The 12,100-nt window shown below is 33.6% G+C and overlaps 1 protein-coding gene across 2 annotated transcripts in view; it reads right to left on the bottom strand.

Annotated features, from left to right (window-relative positions):
- Positions 1 to 5,627: 5,627 nt before the first annotated feature.
- Positions 5,628 to 12,100, bottom strand: part of ECT2 (epithelial cell transforming 2) — a 68,795-nt gene continuing 62,322 nt past the window's right edge. Inside the window, exons 23-26 of one of the 2 annotated variants that reach the window (XM_080818010.1) lie at positions 11,112 to 11,219; positions 9,860 to 10,006; positions 8,244 to 8,512; positions 5,632 to 6,985 (exon numbers count right to left, since the gene is read on the bottom strand). In XM_080818010.1, coding sequence (XP_080674136.1) covers positions 6,922 to 6,985; positions 8,244 to 8,512; positions 9,860 to 10,006; positions 11,112 to 11,219 — 588 coding nt within the window. In that variant the 3' untranslated portion in view covers positions 5,632 to 6,921. Of the gene's footprint in view, positions 6,986 to 8,243; positions 8,513 to 9,859; positions 10,007 to 11,111; positions 11,220 to 12,100 lie in introns of both variants that reach the window. The other variant, XM_080818011.1, reaches the window with a different exon arrangement.

The raw sequence follows: 12,100 nt of genomic DNA, 5'->3' as shown, positions 1-12,100 counted from the left end.
AATGCAATGAGATACCCATTTATACTGGTTAGAATGGCTATTATCAGAAAGGTAAAAGATAACAAGAGTTGGTAGAAATGTGGGGGAAAGCAAACCTTTGTGAACTGTTGGTGGAAATAAATGTAAATTTGTACAGCCACTATGGAAAGGAGTAGGAAGTACCTCAAAAAATTAAAAATAGAAATACCATATGATCCAGCAATATTAACCATTCGGATTTTAATTGTGAAATGCTTGTTTTTCTACATGGAGGTCTAATTTTTTTGGCTTTCTAACTCTTTATAATACAATTCTGGATGAGCCCATCAGTTATATAGATTGTAAACATATACACTGTGACTTTTGCTCTTAATGATGTCTTTTCATGACTAGAAGTTCTTAATTTTAATGCAGATTTATCAATCTTTCCCACTATAATTATCTCAAACATAGTGAGACGTTTAAGCAATATTTTCCAGTCCCAGAAAGATTAAGATACTTTGCTGTATTATCTAGTAAAATCTTTAGTTTTACCTTTCATATTTACATCTCTAATTCCCCTGGAATTGATTTTGTATAGAGTGTGAAAAGAGATTAAATTTTTCTTTTTAAAGAAAAAGATAGCTATTTTTCTCAGCACCATTTATTAAAAAGACTGCCTTTACTGTTTAAAGTGCCACGTTTTTCTGTTTATCAGTTTTCAATTATGATCCCTAATTTATTTGTGTTCAGTGCACCGAGACTTCCAATATCTGGCTGTCCTGATACTACTGTTTTATAATAAACTTTATTTCTGATAAAGCAAATTCTCTCACCTCTTCAACTGATTGCTCATATAACCCTTTGTAATAACATATACACTCTGCAAACAATTTGTCATGTTACAAACTCCCCCACACACACACATGAAACTTGTATTTTGATTGCTTGGATTTCTATCAATTTCCCACAAATGGTGAGTTCCATATTTTTCTTCACCCTCAGTTATACACTAAAATTTTTTTTATATTTTTAAATTGTATTTCATAAATGTTTGGTATTTCCATTAGAAGGACACCCACTCTGACTGTAGTCATGTTGCCCAAAAGTCCTTAGTTGGAATTTTTATGAATTACAGTGGCTGAGTTTTATTAAATGAACTTACAGAATCTATTGATAAATCGTTTTTTTCTCCTATAAATTGTCAGTAAGTCATGTTCATAAACTTCCAAATATTGAACCACACTTGTATTCTTGAAAGAACACTATCTGATGCAGTAAAATCCCTAAAACTATTCAAAAGACTCTTTGCATTATTATTGGATCCATCCAAGAACCTGATTCCCATTTTGGCTCCATAATGGTGCAGAGTTGAGAAATTTGAATCAAACTACTGAGTCTAGGATTTTGATAGATTCCTCCCTCACACTGCGGTCTTTTATCCATTTCGAGTTTATCTTTGTTATGGTTTAAGAGAACGGTCGAGTTTCATTCTTCTATACATAACTGTCCAATTTTCCCAGCACCATTTATTGAAGAGACTGTCTTTTTTCCACTGGATATTTTTTCCTGCTTTGTCGAAGATTATTTGACCATAGAGTTGAGGGTCCATATCTCGGCTCTCTACTCTGTTCTGTTGGTCTATATGTCTGTTTTTGTGCCAGTACCATGCTGTCTTGGTGATCACAGCTTTGGAGTAAAGCTAGAAATCAAGCAACATAATGCCCCCAGTTTTGTTTTTCTTTTTCAACATTTCCTTAGCAATTTGGGGTCTCTTCTGGTTCCATACAAATTTTAGAATTGTTTGTTCCAGCTCTTTGAAAAATTCTGGTGGAATTTTGATCGGGATGGCATTGAAAGTACAGAGTGCTCTAGGCAGTATAGACATTTTAACAATGCTTATTCTTCTGATCCATGAGCATGGAATGCTCTTCCATTTTTTTTGTGTTTTCTTCACTTTCTTTCGTGAGTGTTCTGTAGTTCCTCAAGTTCAGATCCTTTACCTCTTTGGTTTATTCCCAGATATCTTATGGTTCTTGGTGCTACAGTAAATGGAATCGATTCTCTCATTTCCCTTTCTATATTTTCATTGTTAGTGTATAAGAAAGCAACCGATTTCTGTACATTGATTTTGTATCCTGCCACATTCCTGAATTGCTGTATGAGTTTTAGTAGTTTGGGGGTGGAGTCTTTTGGGTTTTGTATCACCATGCACAGGACTGGAGAAGATTATGCTGAGTGAAATAAGTCAAGCAGAGAGAGTCAATTATCACATGGTTTCAGTTACTCGTGGAGCATAAGGAATAACACAGAAGACATTGGGAGATGGAGAGGAGAAGTGAGTTGGGGGAAATTGGAGGGGGAGACAAACCATGAGAGACTGTGGACTCTGAGAACAAACTGAGGGTTTGGGGAGGGGGCTGGGTAAGCCTGGTGGTGGGTATTATAGAGGGCACGGATTGCATGGAGCACTGGGTGTGGTGCATAAACAATGAATTTTGGAACACCGAAAAAAAAATAATTTACAAAAGTAAATAAATAGGCGCGCGCGCACACACACACACACACATTCACACTGCAGAATAGAATAACCAGAAAATAAAGAAACAAAATGAACACCGTATTAGTCTGCTCAGGCTGCCCTAACAGAATACCACATACTGGGTGGCTTAAACAACAGAAATTTACTTCCTCACAGTACAGGAGACTGAAAATTTCAAAGTCAAGATGCTGACAGTGTTAGCTTTGGGTGAGGCTTCTCTTGCTGACTTGAAGGTGACCATCTTACTGTGTCCCTGGATGGCCTTTCCTCTGTGACCACCACTCCTAGTAAATCTATTCCTCTTCTAAGGACATTAGTTACATTGGATTAAGGCCCCATTCTTATGGCCTCATTTAACTGAAATTACCTCCTTAATAGCCCTCTTTCCAAATACAGTCACAGTAGAGTTAGAGCTTCAACATATGAATTTGAGTGGGGAGGACACAATTCAATCTGGAGCAAACATTAGACTCTCATAATATTCTTTTAGATATATGTTATGTATAAATATGTGTACAGTATATAATTTTTTTAGATTTGAGAGAGAGAGAGAATGTGGGTGTGGACAAGTGGGAGCAGGGGTAGAGGGAGAGAGAGAGGGAGAGGGAGAGAATCCCAAGCAGGTTGCATGCCCAGGATGAGCTCCACCACCCAGATCATGACTTGAGTCAAAATCGAGAGTCAGGCTTAACGAACTGAGCCACCCAGGCACCTCTGTAGTATATGATTTTTAAGAAGATTATATCAACTATTTCATTTGGTTAACTTGCATTTTAAATTAGTTCATCATGACTGCATGTGAATAGATGCATTTCAACAACTTTTTTTTTTTTTTTTAAGATTTTACTTATTTATTTGACAGAGATCACAAGTAGGCAAAGAGGCAGGCAGAGAGGGAGTGGGGGAAGCAGGCTCCCTGCTAAGCAGAGAGCCCGATGTGATGCAGGGCTCGATCCTAAGACCATGAGATCATGACCTGAGCCAAAGGCAGAGGTTCAACCCACTGAGCCACCCAGGTGCCCCTCAACAACTTTTTTTAAAAAGGATTTTATTCATTTATTTGTCAGAGAGAGCACAAGTAGGTAGAGAGGCAGGCAGAGGGAGAGGGAGAGGGAGAAGCTGGCTCCCCGGTGAGCAAGGAGCCCAATGTGGGGCTGGATCCCAGGATCCTGGGATCATGACCTGAGCCGAAATCAAGAGTCAGAAGCTTAATTGAATGACCTGCCCAGGCTCCCATGTCAGCAACATTTTTAATGGAAGTATATTATTTCATCGTCTGGATGTTTGATAATACCAATTCTTTTTTTCCTTGACATTGGATTGTTTTACTTTTTGCTACTAAAACTTTGAACATAAAAAAAAACACTATTGAGTCCAAGAAGGCTAAAGTAATAGATGAGAATATACTCAGACTTCAGATTAATGTAATGCACCATTATCCTATAATTATGTTGTATGTCACATGACTGATCTTTCCTTTAGTCAAGGGAAGTGTGTTCCATTTACTATGATCATTTTGTTGATTTAGCCCTACTATGTTTATTAGTCAATCTAATGGTCGTACATTGGTTAGACTGTATTTTAATTGTACTCCTAGACTTATCATTTATTTAGAATGATTGCTTCTATATTCATAACTGAAATTAATCAGTACTTTTCTTTCTTACATTATCCTTTTAAAATTTTGATATAATGCTTATATTTTAACTTCATGAAATGAACTAGATAGCTGCCAATCTTTTTTAATTCTACAAAGTAGGACTATTACTATACATTAAGTAGTCTTTAAATGCTGGAACTCAGCTTTAAAATCATTTGGAATTTGCATCTTTTTCTAACAGTGCATATTTACCTTTCTAACTTGAGCTATTTATGGGGCCATTAGAAGTTTCTAAGTCCTCTTGAGTCAACTTTGGCTATACTTTGCTTAGGTCCTCCACATTTTCAAATTTGCTATGGAGTTAAACATTTTCTTATGTCTCTCTCATGAATGTGATTCTTTATTAATATGGTTCTATATTCAATACATCATGTATGAATTATACAGTATAACCCACAAATACAAGAATGGGTTAATACTACAAAATATATTAATATAATGCAACAGATTAAAGATCAATGAATAAAACATTTTCTCAATAGAGAAGAGAAGGTTAATTTTATGTAATATCCATACATGATAAACACATCTTAACAGATAAAGAATATAAACAAACTGTTTTTAATTTGTTAATGGAGATACGCCAAAACAAACTAGATCTGAGAGCAGGTCTCATTTCTGAGAAAAACTAGAGGCATTCCCTTTAAAGTTAAAATTAACTACTGCTAATATTTTGCCCGTATTCACCCAATACATTTCCAACTTCATGCCTTATCTCAGGTCATTTCCTCTCCCTGAAACACTGTAGCTTTGGAGGGAATCAAAGTTCCATCTCCAATAAAATGATAAAAGCTGTATAATTTCTACCAGAAAAATGTGTACATGCACTAAACACAAAATTTTATATAAACTATCATAGGATTCACTAGCTCCATACTGCAAAATGGATTCCAGAGTAAATGCTGCTGTCCTGGAGCATCTGGGTGGGTCAGTCCATTAAGCATCTGACTTCAGCTCAGGTCACGATCTCAGGGTCCTAGGATCAAGCCCCACATCGGGCTCCACGCTTAGTGGGGAGTCTGTTTCTCCCTCTCCCTCTCCCCCCACAACTTCCTGCTCATGCTTTCTAATAAATAAAATTTTTTTAATTGCTGTCCTACATATAGCTCAGTATACATAATGCTTAGAAATGTTAAAGGAGAAAGGAATAAGCAAATAAACAGGCAAGCAAATATGTGACAGAAGTTGATTAAAGCATTCATATTGACCTATGAAAATTGGTGTAAAGGAATTGTTGAAAACATGAAACAGGGGTGCCTGGGTGGCTCAGTTGGTACCATGTCCAACTCTTGATTTCAGCTCAGGTCATGATCTCAGGGTCATGTGATCGAGCCCAGCATCGTACTCCATGCTCAGCAGGGAGTCTGCTGAAGGTCTCATTCTCCCACTATCTCTGCCCCTCTTCCACTCTCTCCAAAATAAACAAATAAATCTTTAAAAAACAACAAAAAACATGAAACAAAATATACTTGAGTTTTAATTATTTATTTACAAAGTTCTTACTAATACAACTGCTTTTAAAATCTATCAGTAGAGTGATTTACTATTTAAAAATGGCAAATATGTGGTATAGAAAAAAATCTATATAGTCAGTTAAACTATTAAAGCAGATGACTGGAAATTGTTAAATGACAATTAAGTGTTTACAGGACTCCCTAAACAGATAGGAAATAAAAATAAAAAATTCATAGAAACTTGATTATTTTGCATCACTGACTATTAGACAAAAAAACCTATTGTGAAAATTAACATCAGGTTTGAAAGATATTTTACAACAGCAAATAAATGTATTTTGATTTTACATTTAATTATGGGACCAAAAGAAAAGGTAGACCATACAAATACCTATGTATTTTACTGCAGATTGGTAAAACTGATGTCAATTTTAGAATTATTTCATAAAATGTATAACAGTCTATACCACAATTTCCCCATGGTCTTACACTTCAAAATAAAATTCCTCACACTATCAAACTAAATGAAGATTTGCTAGTGGCTAAAATCACCCAAAATATATGGTCCCTGAAAAAGTAACAAGTATACACCAATACCATATTTGTCAAAATATACATTATTTTTTAATCTTTCTGTTCTTATCTCAATTTGCAAAAATATTTTGAAACCATCTCCTTTAACTATTATTCTTGTTCATAAGGGCAAATCTTTTAAAATCTACACTCTAGATCTTGAAAACATTTGAGAATAAAATAAACTGCAATAGGAGCAGTTAAATAACTACTTCAAACAGCACATGTGAAACAAGTCCCCACTATGAACCAGGAATCTGTGCAGGTGCTTTATCTAGTAAGTTCTGTGATATTACTTAATTTCTTCACAAACTGAGATACACAAATAGGTATTTCCAAAAATTCATTCATGGACAATATACAGAGAGATTCACAGCAGTATTTGGCAACCACCAATAAAATTTATTTACTATTGTCAAGTTGCAAAGCTACTAATATTACGAATAACTTAAATTATTGGTCTTCAAATGAAAGATTCAAGCAAAGAGAAAAATTACATCAAAATCAATATAATTTTTTACATGAATTAACTCAAAATATGTAAGAGGTTAATCTTACTCTTTCAAGAAGAAAATCAAATGACATAGTTTTAGTGTTACCTATATATTCTTTCCAGCTTTCACCAAGTGCTTATGACAAGTACCATTTAAGTCAGTTTCTTGAGTATGAAGTGTTTATAAGTTGCTATAAATTAACATTTTTTAAGCTTCAAATCAAATGAGTTGTAGATCTGCTTAAAGTATGACTTCTTCTTTCAAAGAAGGAAGGCAGGCTGACAAGGGAGGGAGATGGGATACCCTGTAAAGACAAGACAAATATTTTTATATTTACATTCTTCTTTTAAAAAATTATAACATAGTTTAGCATGATGCCTATTATTTTACAAATTAACACAACAATTAATTTTAAAACATCCAAAATTCTAAACTCTTTAAATAAATGAAATAATTTAAATTAGGGCAAGGGGGATAGGAAGAAAACATAATTAAAACTATTTTAGCATTTTGAAAACAAAAAAACAAATGGACAGGCTAGTTAACTAACTGATTTACTGCTAATAGGGTATTTCTGTGTGACATTAAATACTGTTTCAGGTTCTTTGAGAAAACTATAAATCGGTAAATTTTTGAGGTAAAAAGACAAACCCTAGTAGTTTCTTCTTAATCATAAAGCGAAATTAAGAGGAGTGAAATTACTTCATGAAAAATAATTCTCTAAAATTAAAGGTCATACATTCCTAGAGTTTTTGTATTATGTGTATAATCCATACATAGGTGTATGTATATAATTTTGCTCCATATAAAAACTGAGCGAAATAGCAGCACTTCTGATAACAGAGATTATTAAGTTACTAAGCTATCTAAATTTATTGTTTCAGAGGTCAAAGTTAAACATCATAAGAATTTTCAATAATAACAAAGGAACATGTACAAGAACACCAAAACCTGAAGAGCAGGTATAAATCAAAATGAATTATAAAGAAAGCTACTGCTTTATTTTAACATACATGAATGTCTAACTATAACTAAAGTTAGAGCCAACAAGGTAGCTGGCTGTAAATTCCCATCAACAAGGTAGTAAAATGTAGTATTTAAAGAGCTAGGTTGGTAAAGTATTACCATTCAGGTGATAACAAAGATGATTTAAGTAGAGAGTATAAAAGCTTACATTTTCTTCAAGGGAAACGTTTATGATTTGCCATATTAAAAAGCATGAATTTTATATAAATGTCATAAATCTAAGATTAAGAATTAGATTTGGAATAAAAATCTACTTTACATCAAAATTACTACTATTCTTGTAAAATGATCATTTTTATAAATTGAAAAATTTCAAAGGGGATTGATTTTTTTCTGGACATAAGAGTAAATTACCTAGCAAAAAAATTTTTATGTGCCAATACACAAGGAATCTCTACTAAGCTTAAATTGTTGTGAATTCAAAGCAGTTATAAAGTTGTGAATTCAGAAGTCCCCACCCACGTAATAATGATTCAGTGAAGAAAGAATACTTTCTTTTTTCACAAATACAAATTTCAAATAGCTAATAAGCTCACATTAAACTTTCACGAGGCTTGTTTCCATTATTGCTTGGCATATCTCCTAATTCTTCACAAATGTCAAAGATGACTTGGATAGGACTTTTTTTGAAATTTGAAAAATCAATAGTTCCTTCTAGTATCTCTGAAAAACTAGCTCGTGAGGCAGAATGACGGACAGATCGAAACCAGGAGTTTTGAGAGCGCCCACCGGTAGAGTTTGAGCGCTGTACATAAACATGCTTAGTAAATCCAATTATATTGCTTGTGGAAACAGAATGGACAATCTGTTAGAACAGAAATAAGCAATTGAGAAGAGGACATGAATGTCTTAAAGATATTTTTAGTACTTCTTATTTATATTATCTACATAAAAGTGACAAAACCATAAATAATTTTCTAAAAATTTTCTGTAAAATCCAATTACATTCATTTGAAAAGCAATGCTTATAATAGTTATAGTTATATAAATGCAGGATATAAAGAAGGGGTAGTACTTTTGCCTAACTGTATTTTGTCCACTTTAATTCATTTTATCAAATTTCTTTGCATATGTTTATATTATCAAGCATAACTTCCCTCCCACTGGAAGGTTGACCTTCCTCCAAAATTTGTGTAAACATACTCATAGGTTAAATTTTAAGTATCTGAGTTAGAGACTGAACTGGCTTTAAAAAAAAAATAAGAGTTATTGAGTATGAAGTACCTTACCTATAAATTTCATATAATAAAAGGTAACCATTCATAAAACACTAGACCATTCACTATGTGCCAGGAACTATTCAAAGCAATTTGCATATATAAACTTATTTAACCCTTACAACTACTACCTTAAATTCATCTAACTGATAGTGAAATTGAAACAGAGAGATCTTTAATAACTTGCCAAAAGTCATACAGCTAGCAAATAGCAGAGCCAGGATTTGAACATGTGAGTTCCAGAGTTCATGTTGATAACCACTATTCAAATGTCTCTCATTAGATAATCACATTGTGTGTGTGTGTGTGTGTGTGTGTGTGTGTGTGTTTAGTCCTTATAGTTAACACTATATGGTTAAGTACTTTCAATCTCTTTTCTCCTCAGCTGCAAAAATGAAGATAAGAGAATAAGAAACTTGCTGAAGGACACACAACTAAGAAGTAACAGTCACTTGCTTTTCTTAACCTTAGTAGATTAGATCAATAATAATTTTACAAAGAACAGATACATCACTCAGTTAGTGACAGTAATAAATGTTAGAAATGTCCCTAATATTAATTATCTAGTAATTCTGACATCACTAGGAATTTGAATTATTCAGGAAATATTTAAAAATATTTGGAGCCAATCTCCATAAACAGAACCATTTATTATTTACACTAAAGTGAGGGGCCTAAATAAAACTTGTTTCTTTTCTTAGATTTTTGAATGTATCTCAATCCCAATAAAATTTCATATCAAATTATATACTAAGTATGTCTCTAGTTCATTAAATGAAGTTTCTCTCAGTTACCTTTACCCAATAAAGAGGCTAAAAGTTTAGAGATTTAAAAAAAGAGAGTTATTAAGACTTCCATCTTCAAAAAGTTCACAAATTCCATACCAACTCCATAAATACGAGTAAGTCTTTAGCCCATTAATTAAAGCCACTTACTGCTAATGATGATGTGCTAGACAGACGACTCATTACATGCTTGTCATTGCTGGAAGGACTTCTTCCCTCCACTGAGCTTTGGGATGTCATAAGGGCCCTTCGCAGAGCTCTTTTTGGAGTTTTTGAAAAAGAGAATGCTCTTGTAACCTAGAGATAAAAGGAGTTACAATTAATTAAGCATAGATAAATCTAATACAACTGATAAGAATATAAACAATGCCAAATATACATGATGTTTTTCTACAAATGGTATACGGCAGAATTAGAATTTCTTTGGACAAAACTGTGTGAGAAGATGAAGTATTATATTGCAGACTATTCCACCATGCACTCATAAAGCACTACAGCCCAAAGGGAGAAAGAAAGCAGGCTGGAAAAACCTGGCCTGGGAAATTAGAAACCTGGGTTTTTATCAGATTCTGCTAAAATTTGGTTGTGAAATCTTTAGTCCAAGGCCACTTGAACCTCAAGTTATTTATTAAAAAAGTGAAAGAGCTCATTTGACATTATTCAACATGTTTATCTAGTATACATTAAATGCTGGGAGATACAAGGATGGTTAAATAAAGTAGAAGGCCTCCCCTCAAAAACAAAGAAAACAATAACAAAAAATTATAGATCATGACTGCAAATTTTGCTTGAACTATTAAAATTCTAGTTCTACTTTTAAGAAGTCCCATTACATGGAGCACGTGGGTGGCTCAGTCAGTTATCTGACTTGATTTTGCCTCAGGGTAGTGAATTCAAGCCCCATATTGGGCTCCGTGCTAGGCTTAGAGCCCACTTTAAATGAATAAATAAATACCCCATTGCCAACATTCTTACATAGTCCTCAACTCTGATAGGGTAAAAAGGGAAGTGATCTTCATCAATAGGAAACTAAAACATACTTATGGTCAGGAATAGATCCCAGGTCTCCTGATTCTGTCAGTGCCCATTGCCAAAAAATATCTGAGGCAATATTTAAGATGAATGTACACATATCTACAACTAAACAACCACCAGTACATTTATAGTGAAGCATGGGGCATAGAAGCATCACTATAACAAGAATGGGAGGGATAACAAGTTGTATAATTACTGAGCAAAAGAATTTGCTGAACTAAAACTACTTATCTCTATGGGCCATTTCCTAGAACCAAGAAAACAGCTCTGTTAGACTATCCTTATACTGGTATTTATGGCAATATTATTTTAGTATACTCTGAAAAATACATTTTGGAGATATGTTAAATAATAAGCTAAGACTCACCTTTTTTGAAGTCTTTTTAATTGCTCTAGATGCTCTACTCAATGTACTGTCCATATCTTTAGTATTTACTTCAAAGGATTCTGGATCAGCACTATAGATAAGATTCTCCTGTTGAAAAAATAACCCTTTTTTATTATTTTAAAATAAATAAGTAAAACAAAATAAAAATACACAACTGTTTCTAAAATCAAAGCTCTAAGCACATGGGAGTATACACAAACGAAGCTACTCGGGCTTTTTATATGCTTGACATTATTTTAACTCTTAAGTGTACTAATTTAAGGAGAGTAAAAAATTAGCATTCACTAAATGAAAAATACTTTCCAAGGACTATGGACACCAAAGCAACTGAAACAAGAACTCAATACAAAATCTTTTTAACAACCTTAAAACCAACAAGTTAGAACCTTAGTGGACATAATGCTTCAGTATACAGTCTGCTATAAAAACAACATCAAGAAACAATTTCCTTGAGATTATCTCAAATTAAAACTTAGACTTTTTCCTTTTTCCTTTCTTCCTCAACCAACATCTAGATGGATTCTAAATTGGAGGTTTTGAATCTGTGATCATCCTAGGAGTGCTAATGGATAGAAATAGGAGGTAGGCAACCTCCCTGAAATCCTGTGCAAAATTCTGTGTGTTCATAAATGCAAAGGTCAGTTTTCTAAGGAGTAGGTTTGTAGTTTATGTTACATTCTAAAAGGAGTCAAAGATTTCATATAGGCCAAGAACATTGATCAAAATTAACCTTAAATGAGACAACTAATCTCCAAGTAATCCAAAATATTACTTGCTCAAATTACATTTGGGCTTTTCGAAAAAAGCAAGGGAGACAAAATGTTTTTGCATACTCCTATAACCAATTTGCACTTTAAATTTATAGATCTAGGTCATGAATCAATAAGTTTCCCCGCTAGTCTAGCACTAGTGAGACTATCCTCCACCACTGCCATTCTGTGACTAGAGAGAATTTAATACAACCTTGT

Source organism: Martes martes (genome assembly GCF_963455335.1).
Source record: "Martes martes genome assembly, chromosome: 1".
Classification (NCBI taxonomy): Eukaryota; Metazoa; Chordata; class Mammalia; order Carnivora; family Mustelidae; genus Martes; species Martes martes.
This window is presented reverse-complemented; position numbering and strand designations above follow the sequence as displayed.